General features: G+C 41.2%; 1 protein-coding gene across 1 annotated transcript in view; it reads left to right on the forward strand.

The window, feature by feature from the left end:
* Positions 1 to 16,877, forward strand: part of LOC127574065 (intermembrane lipid transfer protein VPS13B-like) — a 795,946-nt gene that overhangs the window by 431,925 nt on the left and 347,144 nt on the right. Inside the window, 1 exon segment of the mRNA XM_052022696.1 lies at positions 13,926 to 14,050. Within this exon segment, the coding sequence (XP_051878656.1) occupies positions 13,926 to 14,050 (125 nt within the window).

Genomic DNA, 16,877 nt, shown 5'->3' on the forward strand with positions numbered 1-16,877 from the left:
ATTAAATTAAGTAATGAAAAGGGAAGCAAATTATTAGCAAGTATTTTTCAGAGAAGAAACTGATATGATGCACTTATCGTAAGTAAAAAACAAACAGTGAGAGGAACTCAGTGGGTCAGGCAGCATCTGTTGAGGGAAATGGACAGTTGACGTTTTGGGTTGAGACGCTTTATTTGTACTGGAGGACAACTTCTTCAAAGTGGGCATACTTTGAAGAGCCTTCGCAGTGGATTGGTAAAATGGAGATGCAAGAGACTGCAGCTGCTGGAATCTGGAGTAAAAAATACAAACTGCTGGAGGAACTCAGCAGATCAGGCAGCATCTGTGGAGGGAAATGAACAGGTGGCATTTGGGGCTGAGACCATTTCAGATGAAGGGTCTCGACCTGAACCATTGACTGTCCACTTCCCCCCACAGATGCTGCCTGACCTGTTGAGTTTCTCCAGCAGTTTGTTTTTGGTTCCACATTCCAGCAGCTGCAGTTCTTTTGCATCTCCACTCATTCTAATTTTCAAATAATTCATTTTTAGGACGTGGGTGTCACTGACAAAGGCAGCACTATTCCATTGCCAGGTACATTTAGGAAAGTAGAAGTGAGCTGCCATGGAGCTACTGCAGTCTGTTTGGGAAAGATGCTGCCACAATGCCCCTCGGCAAAGTGCCCCACTGTCTATGAGTAAAGAAGGAACAGAGATACATGTATAAGTCGAAAGGGTGTTTGACTCAGCAGTGTTTATGTTCCTGCTGCTCGTGTTCTTGTAGGAGGAAGAAATGCTTTGCGAAGCACTGCCGAAAGAAGCCTTTAGAACAAGTTACAAGGCATCCCCTGGATGGCACTTGCTACAAACCATGCTGTGCTGCTGATGGAGGGAGTGGACACTTAAACTGTTGCATGGGAGGCCAATCAGATGGACTGCTTTGGCTGAGATATTGTGGATGCTTCTCCCATTATTTTGCAGCTGGCCCAAGATGATGTTCCCACTTATTCTTGACTTGCTTGGTGGAGAGGCTTTATGAAGCCGGAGATCATTTCTGCATACATATTTTGGACAACTTTGGCAAAGCTGCAATTACTGCCTTACTTGGGTGGCCTTTGAGAAGGTAGTGGTGAGCTGCCTCCTTGATCCACTGCAGTTGTTCTCATGGTGTTAGTCTCACAGTGATGGATGAGGTGCCAGTCAAGTAGGCAGTTTTTTCTTGGGTCTATCAGCAGCAAACATGAATACATTATACACAGTTCTTTTATATAGTACAAGTAAATAAAGCCGTGGAACTAATGTTTTGCCGCCAACCACAAATTATTGAAGGCTATGTTCATCTGCCGTTTGCAGAAAATGCAGTGTGTTATGTCAGAATACACTCCCAAACTACGCCATCCTTTTTAGTTTTAATTGCTTTTAGGCAGGTCATGATAATTGAGGAATGGAATCATGTACAAGTATTCATTTTCCTTGGCAGAGAGGTCAAAAACCAGGAGGTAAAAATTTAAAGTGTTTATTAGAAGGATTAAAGCAGAGATGAGAAAACTTTTCCCCACCGGGAGGGTGGTAGAGAGTCTGGGACTGAAAGACAGAAACCCTCATCACACTTAAAAAGTACTTGGATATGTACTTAAAGAGCTGTGACCTGCAGGGCACTGGGTTAAGTGCTAGATGGTGGGATTATGTTGGATAGCTGTTTTTCAATTCACAACGAACACAGTAGGAGCAGGAGATGGCCACCTGGCTCCTTAAGCTTGCCCGCCATTCAATGTAATCAAGGCCTCAGCTACTCTTCTGTGCTAGTTCTTAATATCCCTCAGTTTCCAAGTCTTTCAAAAAAGTATCTATCACTTCTTTAAATACCTCTGGTGATCTAGCCTCTACAGTACTCTGGGCAGAGAATTCCAAAGATTCACGATTCTGAATGGTAGAGCAGGCTTGAGGGTCCAGCTGGCCTACTCCTGCTCCTATTTTCTCATGTGTTTCTTGTTCCCTCATTCAGGAATCTCCCATTCATGAAAGTATATCAGGATCTACCCTGTCATGCCCCCTTCTGATCTTAAAAGTGTTCCAATGGGATCACCTCTCATTTCTCTAAACTCTAAAGAATACAGATCTAACTTCTTAGTTTCTTGTTAGAGGACAAGCCTCTGCTCCCAGGAATTGGCCCAGTGAATCTCATTTGGGCCTCAGATCATATTATATCCTTCCTTAAATAAGGGGACCAAAACTGTACTCAGTTCTCTGGATATGGCCTCATCAGGACCCTGCAAAATTGTAACAATGCTTTCCTATTTATAAGTTCCAACCCTCCTGCAATGAAGACCAATATGCCATTTGTCTTCCTAAATTCTTGCTGCACCTGCCTGCATTTGTGATTCATGCACAAAGACACCAAAATCCCTCTGTACTTTACTCATTTGCCATTGATGGGGATAATGTTCTTCCCCGTGTCATAAATCTTCTTTCTTTTAATATCTGAAGTATGGGTCCAATTCACCTCCTGCCAGAATGGATGCTGGTGAGCAGAAGAAAATTTGAGAGAAGTAATAAGAAGTTTGCCATTATGTAGTAAATTAAGTGGAATTGATGCTGTGCACAATGGGTTGGGTTTTGGTGGCATTTAAGACCGAGATCAAACACCATTTGAACTACTCAATAACAAACTTATGAGAGAATTAAATTCCAGGGTAACAAACAAATAGAATGACGAAGAGATTTAAAGTTTGGAATGAATGCGTAGTTTTTTGAAGGTGCATAGCAAAATGATGATAAGGGTTAGTTGGTGATTAATCCAATATAAAAGGCATCAAGGGACATCAAGAAACAAGATTGTTGATAATGGCAGTATTAGGAAACAGCAAAGGATGCTTATAAGTTTGTATCAAACCAGAACTAATATTTCTCAAATGTACTTGATTATAAATCAAAATAACTTATTTCCATTCTTTAAAGATTGGCAAGATGCAATTTGGATTGCTATGTGCAGTTTTGGACACAAAACCTTATAAAATATATTTATGCATTGAAACTTTTAGGGAAGAGTGACTTATGTTGAGTTACAAGGAATTTTTTGCAGAACTTTACATGCTCCTGTTGAAGGAAAAAAGAGAGACAACATGACCTAAGAACTTAAAAAAAAATTGGTTCTATAAGAAAAAGTACATGGATAACATTACACTAGTGCATTTTTGTAGAAGAATCATTGCAGTCATAGGTCAGGAATCTTTTCATTCAATAATAGTTCCAATATTTATGGCAGAGCACTCATTTGAAATATGATTTAATTACCTTTACTGTTTGGGTCACAGGTAGGGTGATTTGAGTAGAAAGCATCTTGTAATTGCAATGAGACCAGCTTTCCCAGTGCAGCCTCTTTTTTCAACTATATTTTGGTACGATTCTTTACTTCATGAGTTCTGTGAGTGAATGTGAAACAGACTGTAGTTTTGGATTACAGATTAGGAGTTACTGGCATTAGTTTGTCACTTTTATTTGTTTCTGTTACCATTTTCAACAAAGGTTTAGATGGACTAAGAAGAAAAAATATTTGAAAAAAATGAATTCAATTTGTAGACATGATGGCAGATTTATTAGGGCATTACACCTGGGCGTATTGGGTTGCTGGGGCATGCAACATCAAGAAAATCAGATAGGTCTGAAAGGGAATCCACATGATTTTCTGTATGAACTTAGAGCCACTCTTTTGTCTGAATAATTTTCCTATACTTACTCTACCTTGGCATGGTATGTGGCCAGGAAGAAATGCCTCACCAAGATGATGTAATTTTGTGATCACTAACTTTATGATTGTGGCATTGTAAATGGATTGCAATTTTCTACTGATTCAAGATCACTTTTTCCTGTCATAGATGAATGTTGAACTCATGAAAGTAGCCTTATGTACATTTTTACCCCTAAGTCTGCACAGTGAAGCTCAGATCTTGCAGTGAATAGCTGCTAATTTTGGGGCAATGTTCAGCACAGGAAATGTTTCAGATCCTCTCCTATTTTACCACTTACCCAACTGTCCACAGCCATTTCAAGAAGGCAGAGGAAGAATCTGTGTACAATGATAAACTCAACTTGAATGTCAGGATCATTGTGGTTGGGTATTAAATCTCATCTGCTGTCCCATTGCACACTACGCTGATCATGTCCATAATAGAATAATAGGTTTAGTCTTGCTGTGTGTTTTGGGAGTCTGGTGATAGGCATGAAAATGACGTGAAGCTCAATGTGTATAATTAAAGTTCGGTAATGTGGATGTTGGCCTGGGAGAGGACAGTGACATTAATTTGCTTATCCTGTGAGTGGATTTGGAGGATTCTGCAAAGACAATGTTGGAGGTACCTCTCCGGTGCCTTGATACACCTGCTGTTGTTGTCCATATCTCAGAAGCACTGCTATCCAGTAGACCATGAGCTTTATTCAGGAATTGAGGTCTTCATCTGCAAACACACTTTTCTTGACATGGACAAAGTCTATACTGGTGCACTGAAGGCCATTATGAATTGTCTGCCATCACTAGGAAGTGGTTGAGATATGGAAATAAGTCCATGTCTCCTTGAATCTTATCGTGGACCTTTTTGGTCGGGGGGGAGGGAGCGGGGGTTGCAGAGCAGTGCATTGGAGCAGGTTAGCTGGAGACCTTTGTTGAATGAATGTTAAGTATAGGCCAGTTCTCTCAGTGTCCTCAGTGACTGAGTCAGCAGTGACTTGGAGTTTGGTCCCTACACTTACGTATATGCAAGATTGTCAGCATTCTGCATCTTGATGACTGAGGTTGGAGTGAACTTGGCTCTGGATTGAAATCAATGTAGTTTAGATAGTTTACCTCTTAGTTCTGTAGATCAGCTCTACTTTCTGTGTGCATACAAGTCTGTAACAATGCTGATACAATAGAGATGGAGGAATTGGGGGAATGGAATGGACTCCTTTAAAGATGGGAGGAAGTATAGTTGAGATAGTTGAAGGACTATGTGGGTTTACAATGGATATCGGTTCTTCACCTATGCCCTAAGATGGAGTCATGGAAATTAAGAAAGGGAAAAGTTAGAGATAAACTGTGTAAACGTGAGAGCAGGGTGAAAATTGGCAGTAAAAGTAGTGACATGTTCAGTGGAGAAAGAGCAAACTAAAAATAATGGGTCTGCCTCATGGACCTGATTATGGATCTTGAGTAGGATGTAGAAGTGGGCTGAACGCAGTTGAGAAACTAAGGCTAGAGGCTCTGGAGGGAAGATGTCTCAAGGCGGCGTCCATCACTGAGGACCCTCACCATCCAGGACATGCCCTCTTCTCGTTACTACCATTGGAGGGAGGTACAGGAGCCTGAAGACCCACAGACAATGATTTAGGAATAGCTTCTTCCCTCTGCCATTAGATTTCTGAACGGTCCATGAACACTACTTCGTTATTTCTTTTTTTGCACTATATATTTATTTTGTAATTTATAGTAATTTTATGTCTTTGCACTGTACTGCTGCCACAAAACAACAAATTTCGTGACATGTAAGTCAGTGATTCTGATTCTGAGTTGAGGTCACTGACTTTTCTGGGAGACAATGGCCTGATATTCACTGGTGGGGTAATGGTCCAGAATTAATGACTGGTGTTGTAAAACAACTGGAAATAGCTCTGACATAATAACAGAATGAGAACTTGCATCCATGTGGCATCTTTAACTTAGTAAACAAAAAGCAAGGTGGTTTACAGGAGTACCGTGGAATAGTGTATGCTTCTCAGGACATTATGATGGAAAGCAAATTTCTTCACCTTAAATTTGGTGCAGAAAAGCAACATGTCAGGACATGACAACTTTGGCAGAATGGCCAGGTTCCCTGAGGCACAAGAAACTATACCTTACACCCAAGAGAAAGTTATGTACTTCTTTGATCAATTATCTGTATGTACATGAACAGGAAAAGATTATGGAATTTAAAACTCCTACATATTTGCAACCAGATGAGTTGCATCAGTAATCAAAGCACGGCAGCATCTATGGAGAGCAAAAATTTGTGTTAAAGGTTGATGATTTTCCTTCAGAACTGGGTAGTCATGATACAAGCTGGAAAGACTGGTTATCTAAAGCTGTTGAATTTATACTTAAGTACAGAGGACTGCAACATGCCCATTTGGAAGATGAGATGGTGTTCCATGAGCTTATGTTGAGCTTCATTCGTACAGCGTAAGAGGCCAAAGAGGCCTGACGCTGAGTATTTTCAAAGTTTTCAGTTTTTATTATTGAATTGCGTCAGTGCACTCTTTTGGTGATGTGTCAGTGGGTTCAATTCAAGACAGACCATTGTGCTGGGACCTTTTGATTCAAAAAGGCAAGTCTCCGGTTCACGTTTCAAAATCATTAGTACTCCATATCCATGATGATACCTCCGTACTTTCGAGTGTGATGAGCAACATACCCTAAATATGAAGATTGTGAATGCATAGCTGAATAACTAACTCATATTTTTCATCCATCTTTAGCCTTTGGATCGATAAGAACATAAGAAATAGAAGCAGGACTGGGCCATTTGACTCCTTATGCCTGCTCCATCATTCAATAAGGTCATGGCTGATCTTTGATTTTGGGGCACTTTCTTGTCATAACCCCATGATTCCTTTAAATATCTGTTGGCCTTTGTTTTCAGTATCTAAGCCTCCATCACCCTCTTGGACAGAGAATTCCACAGATTCACGACCCTCTGGGTGAAGAATTGTTTTTCTCATCTCTATGCTGTAAGGCTAGCCCTTTATTTTGAGATTGTGATATCTGGTTCCAGATCTTCATCTGCTCTGTTATGATCCTTTCTGCATTGTAGTGGTCTATGATCCATAAGAACTTTTTATATTTCAATGAGATCACCTCTTCTCATCTCAAAGTATGGGCCCAGTCTGTTTATTCTCTCTACATAAAACAATCCCAGGAATTAATTTGGTGAACCTTTGTTGTACTCTCTTTATTGCCAATATGTCCTTCATCAGGTATGGAGACCAGACCTGTGCACAATATTCCAGGTGCACAGCCTCAAAAGGGCCCTTTATAATTGCATTAAAACATCTTCACTCGCTATTCAAATCTGAATTGCTTGGCTGTACTGGCATGGTAGGAAGACAAAGGGTAGTGGTGGAAGGGTATCCCTTTGACTGGAGGTCTGTGACCAGTGGGATTCTGCAGAGATCAGTGCTGTAACGTCTGTTGTTTGTGATATATTGGATTAAATTGTAGATTAATAAATTTGCAGATTACACTAAAATTGGTGGAGATGATGATAATGAAAGAGGTTTTCAAAGGATACCGCAGGGGATAGATCATTTGGAGATATGGGACAGAGAAGTTAAGTTTAATCCAGGCAAGTGTGAGTTGTTGCATTTTGCAAGCCAAGTGCAAGGGGAAATTATACAGTGAATGGCAGGAGCATTGATGTACAGTGGGATCTTGGGGTGCAAGTCCATAGCTCCCTGAAAGTGGTAACGCAAGTAGCTAATGCATACAGCATGCTTGCCTTCATTGGTCAGGCTGTTGAGTGTAAAAGTTGGGAAGTCATCTCACAGTTGTATCAAACTTTGATTAGGCCACATTTGGAGTATTGTGTGCAGTTTGGTTGCAGCATTACAGGAGGCTTTGGATAGGGTGCAGAATAGTTTCACCAGGTTGTTGCCTGGATGAGAGAGTTTTAGCTATAAGATAAGATATCTTTATTAGTCACATGTACATCGAAACACACAGTGGAATGCATCTTTACCTAGACTGTTCTGGGGGCAGCCCGCAAGTGTCGCCATGCTTCTGGTGCCAGCATACCATGCCCACAACTTCCTAACCTGTATGTCTTTGGAATGTGGGAGGAAACCGGAGCACCCGGAGGAAACCCACGCAGACACGGAGAGAATGGACAAAGTCCTTACAGGCAGCGGCCGGAATTGAACCTGGGTCGCCGGCGCTGCAATAACATTACGCTAACCGCTACACTACTGTGCCTGCCCTGGCCGAAGCAGACACAACAATGGGGTTTCAGAGGCATTTCAACAGGCACGTGAACATACGGGGAACAGAGGGATACGGACCATGTGCAGGCAGAAGTGATTAATTTGGTATGATGGTTGGCATAGTCATTGTGGGCCAAAGCGCCTGTTCCTGTGCTCTACTGTTCTATGTTCTGTCTTAACTTTCAGTGATTCATGTACAAGGGCACCTAGCTCCCTCTCAACATCAACACCTTTCTAATAACTGTGCATTTTAAAAATAATCTATGTTTCTTTTTTTTAAACCATGGTGGATAATCTCACATCTTTCCACATTATAGTCCATCTGCCATGTCCTTTCCTATTCACCCAGCCTGCCTTTATATCTCCCTGAAGCCACCCTGAATCGTTCTCACCTTCCATAATGCCACACTGTATGATCAGCAACTTTTGATACGATATACTTAGATCTCCTTGTCCAAATGATTGATGTGGGTTGTGAATCACCGTATGACAGAGGAGCAGAATTAGGCCATTTGGCCCATTGATTCTGCTTTGCCATTCGATCATGGCTGATTTATTAATCTCCCTCAATTCCATTCTCCTGCCTTCTCCCTGTAACCTCTGATGCCCTTACAAACAAGAACCTATCAACCTCCGCTTTAAATATACCCAATGACTTGGCCCCCATAGCTGTCTGTGCAATGAATTCCACAGATTCTCCACCCTCTGGCTAAAGAAATTCCTCCTCATCTAAATAAAAGGAATGTCCTTCTATTCTGAGGCTGTGTCCTCTGGTCCTAGACGCTCCCACTACTGGAAACATCCTCTCCACATCCACTCTATCCAGGCCTTTCAATATTCAGTAGGTTTCAATGAGATTCCCCCTCAGTGAGTACAAGCCAAGAGCCATCTAACGCTCCTCGCGTGTTAACTCTTTCATCCCCAGGATAATTCTCGTAAACCTCTCCAACACCAGCATCAGAATGGTATCTACATTTCCTCTTTATGTATTTTGCTAGTTATATATTGGCTTATCTGTTCTGCTGGTTGCATTCTCAAAAGCATCCAATATATTTGTCATTGATGATTTCCCTTTCATAAATCCTATATTTTTTCTTTTGATATCCCTGATCATTTAACTGTTAAATCTGACAGCAGTAACATTCCTCTTACCTTCAAACAGACAAGATCCCGGTAAATTGGTTCATAGGTTTTGGAGCCCATCTGAGTTTGAATCAACCCTAGAAATTTTGGTGGATTCACAGACAGAATTACTGCTGCATTTTCAGCAGAGATCATATTTGCAATGTTAAGTATCACACCAGAAAGTTAGCAAAAGATTTCTTTTTAAAACACGAAGAGTTAAACAATACCCAACAACATTTCTTGAGCATTAAAGGAGTTTCCAAAGATAATTGGCAGCCATGAACAAATAAAAACCAGTTGAGCATATCAGAACTGGTTTGGCACTGGAATGATCAAAATAGCACAGTTAATTGCTTGAATAAGTATCAATAGGGCCATTAAACCAGAACTGATAATAGTTAATTTTTAACCAATGTGGGAGCAATTTTATAAGTTCCTTGTAAAATTATTTCTGGTAAATTCTTTTCTTCCATTGTATTGTGCCTTTCAAAATCTCAGTACATTGCAAAATGCTTTACAATTCAGGCAAATGCTTTTCAACAGCCATAGTCTAGGATATGTGACAACCAATTATCACACAGTAGGCTCACACATCAAACATTGAAATAACTGATTGGTTAATCTGCCCAGTATTAACTGAGGGGTAAATCCAGGCCAGGATGGCTGGAGAGAATCCTTTGCTCTTTGAATAGCACCGTAGAATCTTATTCCACCTTTGATTAAATAGCATAACTAAATCACAGCATTTTTGAAGCACAACACTCTCCTATTACTGTGCAGAGGTGGCTGCTGGATTTTATACTGATATTTGTGGTGACATGAAATCGGAGTGTAGACTGAGGAGACTGTTAAAAAGGCATACGGGATCCTTCATTTTATAAGCAACGACATGGAGTACTAAAACAAGGAAGTCATGCTGAACATTTCTTTAAACGCTGGTTCAACCCAGTTGGAGTATTGTGGCCAGCTGTGGGCACTACATTTTCAAAAGGATGTCAAAGGGCTTTGAGAGGGTGCAAGGGTGGTTTATTGGAAGGATTAAAGATTTCCGTTCTGTGGTGAGACCAGAGAACCTGGTGTTATTCTGTTCAGTGCAGAGAAGGGTTAAGCGGAGATTTCATGAATGGTTTTGATAGAGTCAATATTTTCAGTGCCAGGAGGTTCGGTAAGCAGGGGACACAGATTTAAGGTAATTGGCAAAGGAGCTATAGGCGACATGAGGAAAAAATAATCATGTGGTGAGCTATTATGATCTGGAATGTGCTGCTTGAAAGGATAGTGGGAGCAGATTCAATGCCGAACTCTGTTTATAGGCCATAAGTTCAAAATTGCATCCATTAAGCATTGCTCTGTTGTATAATCAAAGTTCCATTCCTTTCTCCCTTGTTCTTCCAGTTTGTCATGTGGCACCTTATAAACAAAAAATAACTCTTGAAATTTCATATGCACAACAAATATAACATTTCTATTATCAATTAATTCTGTTATTTCCTCATAGAAAATGTATGCCTGGTTTTAGTAGTGCAAATAAGAATGAGGCATGGTAACATGGTGGTTAGATTACTGGGGCTAGCAGTTGAAGTTCTGAAATGTTGATCCATTGACACAGACTTGAATCCCACCAGAACAACTGGAGGGTTTAAAAATAAATGCATCTTTTTTTTAAATAAAACTAATCTCAGTAATAGTGACCATGAAGCTAGAAGATTGTCGTAAATAAAATCATCTGGTTCAGTCGTGTCCTTCAAGGCAGGCAATAAGTTACGTGTACCTCTTGTGTTTCATATGTGACTCCAGTCTCAGCAATGGGCTTGACTCTTAATTGCCTCCTAAGATTCAGAACAATGAGAAGTGGTAATAAGAGATAATGTTGCAGCTATATAGGACCCTGGTCAGACCCCACTTAGAGTACTGTGCTCTCACTTCACTGTGGGAAGGATGTGGAAGCCATAGAAAGGGTGCAGAAGAGATTTACAAGGATGTTGCCTGGATTGGGAAGCATGCCTTATGAAAACAGGTTGAGTGAACTCAACCTTTTCTCCTTGGAGCGACGGAGGATGAGAGGGGACCTGATAGAGGTGTATAAGATGATGAGGCATTGATTGTGTGGATAGTCAGAGGCTCTTTCCCAGGGCTGAAGTGGTTGCCACAAAAGGACTCAGGTTTAAGGTGCTGGGGAGTAGGTACAGAGGAGATGTCAGGGGTAAGTTTTTTACTCAGAGATGCATGGAATGGGCTGCTGGCAACGGTGGTGGAGGCGGATACAATAGGGTCGTTTAAGAGACTTTTGGATAGGTACATGGAGCTTAGAAAAATAGGGGGCTATGGGTAAGCCTAGTAATTTCTAAGGTAGGGACATGTTCGGCACAACTTTGTGGGCCGAAGGGCCTGTATTGTGCCGTAGGTTTTCTATGTTCTATGTTTCTATAAGTGTTGGCATTGCCAATGTCTTTCTTATCCCACAAATGAATGAAAGAAGTAACAACTGTAGGTGAATAGTTGACTTGAATGCTCAGAAATAATTATTTTGCGTGCTGTTGCTCTTTGTATCAAAGCTCGGAACTGTGCCCTGGGCTACAGAACCAAGATAGATGGAGTTAACAGATTCACCATGACCTAATTGAATTGGAGAACTGGGTCAGGGAGCAGAACGACCTACTCCTCTTCTTATGTTCCTGTTTGTACATGCTCATCCTCTGACCTTTAAAGGTACCGACGAGTTTAGGAAGTAGATGACATGGACAGTTATGGGTGGTGAATGGTTAGTTAGCTGACACCGTGATCTGTTGAGCGTAGCCAAGTTCTCCTGGAGCTTGACTGCCTGGGCGATTTGGATGAGAATTTGCAGGTTTATCTTCTCTGCTATATTTATGCAGCCTTTTCCTTTGCCCCTCTTCTCATGATGCAGGACTTCTGAGTGGACAGAGTCCTCTTTCTTTTCCTTTGCACTGGGACATTTTTTTTATTGCAGAGTTTATTTACAGTGACAGACTGAGAAATCCTAATTGTTGTAACAGTGGAAAATGAGGATCAATTTGAATAACAAAATCAAGACAAGAATGTTCTTTTCAAACTCTGCTTTATAAATCCTTGGTAAAGCTGAAAATTGCATTCTTAATTCACAAAGAATAGCAGACTAAGTCAAAAAGTTAAAGGGATATTTTTATCTTGGAGGCACAGTGCTGGTGTGCCATGAGGTTTGGCCCCATTTCCCTTTCTACTCAGATCACTGGAAAAGAAGCATGAGCCTGAGATGGTTGATCCATTTTTACTTAAATTATTGACCTTTCAGTTGCATTTTGAGTAGGTGCTCTACCAAAAAGAAATACTTTATTCATAACACCTTGTTAAAGTTGCAGTATTGTGGTTTGTGCAGTATCAGGCCTCTACTGCAAGGGACCAGATTGTCCAACCTACCACCCCTACATTTTGGGAGGGTCTTCTAATCCTGGGGTTCCTTGTCTCACTTCTGTCTACTCCTTGAGCTTGCAGTCTGTTTTCCTTATCTCAGACACCAGATGAACCAGTTCCTGCAGCAGACTTTTGCAAAATACCACAATGGAAGTAAATATCAGTTTTCTGCACTGTTGTCTGTTTTCCCTACAGTGCATCCATGAGTCCTTTTGAAGCTCATCCTGGAACTTTGGGTTTTATTTCTTCACACTTAAGCTCCAAACTAATTTTGCTTCACATGATAAACTAAATACAGGGAATACATTTGACACACATTTTTATATTTTTTGTGAAATTTATGGATCATAAATTGGTCACCACATTAGCATTAGCAACATGTTAAAGCCAGGAAAATCAAATTAAAACCTGTTTTGAATCCATGCTGTGAACCTACTCACAGCCAGCACTCCAATTCATTTCTGAGAAATGCCTCAAAGTCAGAGAAGATGAGACCTTAACTGAAACTTTTATGCACTCTCAGTGAGTGAGAAAGATCCTATAACAATATTTTAAGGATTCTCCTCAGTGACCTGGCCAAAACCTATTACTCAATCAACATACTTGAAAACTATTATCTGGCTATTATTATTTTGTTGTTTGTCAGAGTTTACGGTACTCAAATTCACTGCTGCATTTCCTACATTACAATAATGATTATACTTCAGTTGTAAACACAAGAGACTGCAGATGCTGGAATCTGGAGCAATAAGGCAAGACAAGATATCTTTATTAGTCACATGTACATCGAAACACACAGTGAAATACATCTTTTGCCTAGAGTGTTTTAGGGGCGGCCCGCAAGTTTCACCACGTTTCTGGTGCCAACATAGCATACTCACAACTTCCTAACTTGTAAGTCTTTGGAATGTGGGAGGAAACCGGAGCACCCGGAGAAAACCCACGCGGACGTGGGAGAACATACAAACTCCTTACAGACAGCGGTCAGAATTGAACCCAGGTTGCTGGTGCTTTAACCGCTACATTACCATGCCTGCCCAATGCTGGAGGAATTCAGCAGGTCAGGCAGCATCTATGGAGGGAAATGGACAGTTGATGATTCAGGTTGAGACCCTTCACTTGGACTGTCCAGCTGAAGGGTCTCGACCCGAAACATTGACTGTCCATTTCCCTTCATGGGTGCTGCCTGACCCACGGAGTTCCTTCAGCAGTTTGTTACTTCATTTGTACTTCATTTTCTGCAAACTGTTTTGGGATGTGTTGACAGGAACTTGCAAGGCAATGCATAAATGCAAGCCTTCTCGTTACAATTCAGAATTTTAGCAGTGGAATTTACACAATCTTTAGCTTACTTGAAGTGGATAATACTTCCAACATTTGCTTTTTGTCACTAATTGCAGCTCTCGTTTGTTTTTGTCCAAGAATCCCGACCCCTCTCTGTACCAATCAAAGTAATGCAAAACTGTGAAGAATGGACCAGTCCAGAAGAACGAATGAAAGAGTTTATTGGAGTAGTTTGGGATGCCGTCAAACGCCTAACAGTTCAGGTGCGTTGTGCCAAACCAAACTTCAGACGGATATGCTGTTTATTTCTTTAATAAATAACTGATGTGGTTCCTTTCAGCAAGATTTCATCCAGAACTCTGCTACCCTTGTCCTAAATCTTCCATGTGTGAATCATGCATCATTCCTGAGCTCCCTGATCTACATCTGATCCAGGTCCAGCATTCCCTTGGTTTTAAAATTCTCATCTTTATCTGTAGCTCTTGGCCTTGCCTCTCTCAATCTCAGTGTCTTCTGTCAGCTCTGTAATACTTGGAGGTTTATGCATGTACCCAGTTACAGCCTGTTGATCATTCTGCCCCATTTAGCCTTTCACCAGCCCAATTTACCCCCTCCATCTCAATTTTGCCATATCTCCAGGCCAGGCTGTGTGGTTGCCACAAGAGTTTACTGTAACAACAGGAGCCAGGTTCCCAGCGGGCAATACAGGAACAAGACAGCTGCCGTGAGCCCAGCAAGCAGCAGCCGTCCATGAATGCACATATCTATTCTCTCGCTTGTAATTGGGAGAAAACCACAAGAATGATTTCTTAAAGCCCAGTTGTCCCAATTGTGCCAATTTTTCCCCCTGAATTGGAGCTTGGCACAACAGATTGCCCATTTAGAACACCAGTAATGGATGAAATCCAAAATTCGCCATTTGTGGAGCCGGCTGCATGCAAAACAAATAAAACTGCAGGGTGTTGGAATCTGAAACAAGAACAGAAAATGCTTGAAGAACTCAGGCACTCAAACAGCATGTGTGGAAAGAGAACCCAGTCAACTTTTCAGGATCAGCGACCCTTCCTCAGAACGAGGGGGGGAGTGGAGGGTTTACAGTTTTCAAAGCAGAGCTAAGGGGGAGGAGTGAGGTGTAAGACGAGAGCCTAAATAGAGATTGATTGAGATGGATTAAGCAATAAGGTGCAACAAACAGTATGCTGAAGGAACTCAGCGGGTCATACAGCATCTATGGGAGGAAAGAAATTGTTGACATTTTGGGTTGAAAGTATGAGTACTGACTGTTAGCAAAAGATTTTAAAGAAACTGGGTAAGAAAGGGGCATAAGTATGATAATAAACGTAGAACATAAATGAAACTATGAGAGAGAAATTTACCTGATGTTGGAGGATTCGGTGTCCATTCCAGAGGGTTGCAAATGGCCTAGATGGAAAATAGGTTGTTGTTGTTCTTGTTTATGTCAGGCCTTACTGTAACAGTCAAGGGGACCACAGACAGAGGGGTCAGAATGGGAGAGGAATTGAGAATTAAAGTGGTGGGCAACAGGAAGGTCAGGATCACCCCTGTGGACTGAGCACAGATCACCCAAGCTGTGGGCAAGTTGGCTGCTGTGTTTCTTACCTTAGTGACTGCACTTAAAATTTATTTACTTTGCTGTATAGTGCAATGAGGTGGCAGACCTTCAGAAGGCATGATATAAATCCAAGTCTTTCTGTAGTATGTCCCATTTGAACTTTGTCGCCAGGTGGCTTGGAAGTCCTACTTTTAGAACTGTTACCTCTTTGATGATTGGTTGTAAATCAGAACACAGAGTCTGTTGGTATTGGCGATTTGTGATGAATGCAAATTAATAAAAACATGATTTAAACTTCATACATGAACCTCATCCCCCCCAATCTCCAATAGTAAGCATTAATCAGGTACTTAAATTATAAACTGAATGAATAGTGACAGAAACTGTACCCTTTACTGTGTTTCTTTTCCAACTGAAGGATGGTAATAATAATGTATGATGAAAAGTTGAAATTGGTAACTTAAGCAGACTGAATTTTACCGAAAGAGTGATCTCTCATTAGTGTAATTTCTGATGACATGCATTTTGAATTATTTGGAGTTCTCTTCATATCTGGAAGGTTGTTTTCAAGATTTTCATTCACTCAAGACTGTCATGTATTCACAGATGTTTGTTTTAAAAACTTACAGTCTATGAAGCTGTTTTTGGACATTGTGATGCATGTGCTATTGTCAACGGTGCAAATAATAATGCAGTTTAAGTTCAATAATTTAACAATGACTGTGCACATTTGGCTTCAAATTACTGCTGGAAAAATATACTAATTTTAAGCATTCAGTTCCAAGTGATTTATTATTCCATATTTAACCCTGCTGGCTTTTTTCCTGGTGTGAATGGCATCGGGGCAGTCAGGCATGGTGAGGGGTGGAGTGGTGCATATAGGTAATAAAGTGATGGATCAACCACAATCTCAATGAATGGTGGAACTGCTTCAGCTAGTGCAATAAATTGGCAGAACCAGAGACACCTCAAAGTTCTTTAGCTGCCTTTGTTATAAGATGTGCCTGCTGTTGAGCACTTTCTGAACCACCTTATCTCAATAAGGGTGCTCTATTCAGGTTCACTACCAACACCTTCAGGGCACCCCCCCCCCCCCCACCCCCACTCCACCTAAATACCCCAAGCTCCATGCCTCTGGTCCATGTCCCAGACTCTCAGATTATCCCTGACCTCCCAATTCTGTCCCCCCCCCCCCCCCCCCCCCCCATTGAAACCCTGATCTAAAGCCCTGACCAATGATCACAATTAATTCTCTCGTCCTTTTACTTGTTTGGTTCCCAGACTTGCCTGATTCTTTCACCTGCATGCCTGCAATGGTAGAGAAAACAAAGGAAAATGTTTAAGAGACAATCAGTAGCACCCAACACCTAGAGCTGAACCTTTCTCTGTTGGACCAATGACCAAAACTTGCATAGTACACCATCAGCCATCTTCACAGAGCTGCTGGATTTTTGGGCCAGAATGTCATATTTCTGTGCTTTCTGTTCAGATGTTCAGTAGGATTTGATATTACTGTA

Source organism: Pristis pectinata, chromosome 9, assembly GCF_009764475.1.
Source record: "Pristis pectinata isolate sPriPec2 chromosome 9, sPriPec2.1.pri, whole genome shotgun sequence".
Classification (NCBI taxonomy): domain Eukaryota; kingdom Metazoa; phylum Chordata; class Chondrichthyes; order Rhinopristiformes; family Pristidae; genus Pristis; species Pristis pectinata.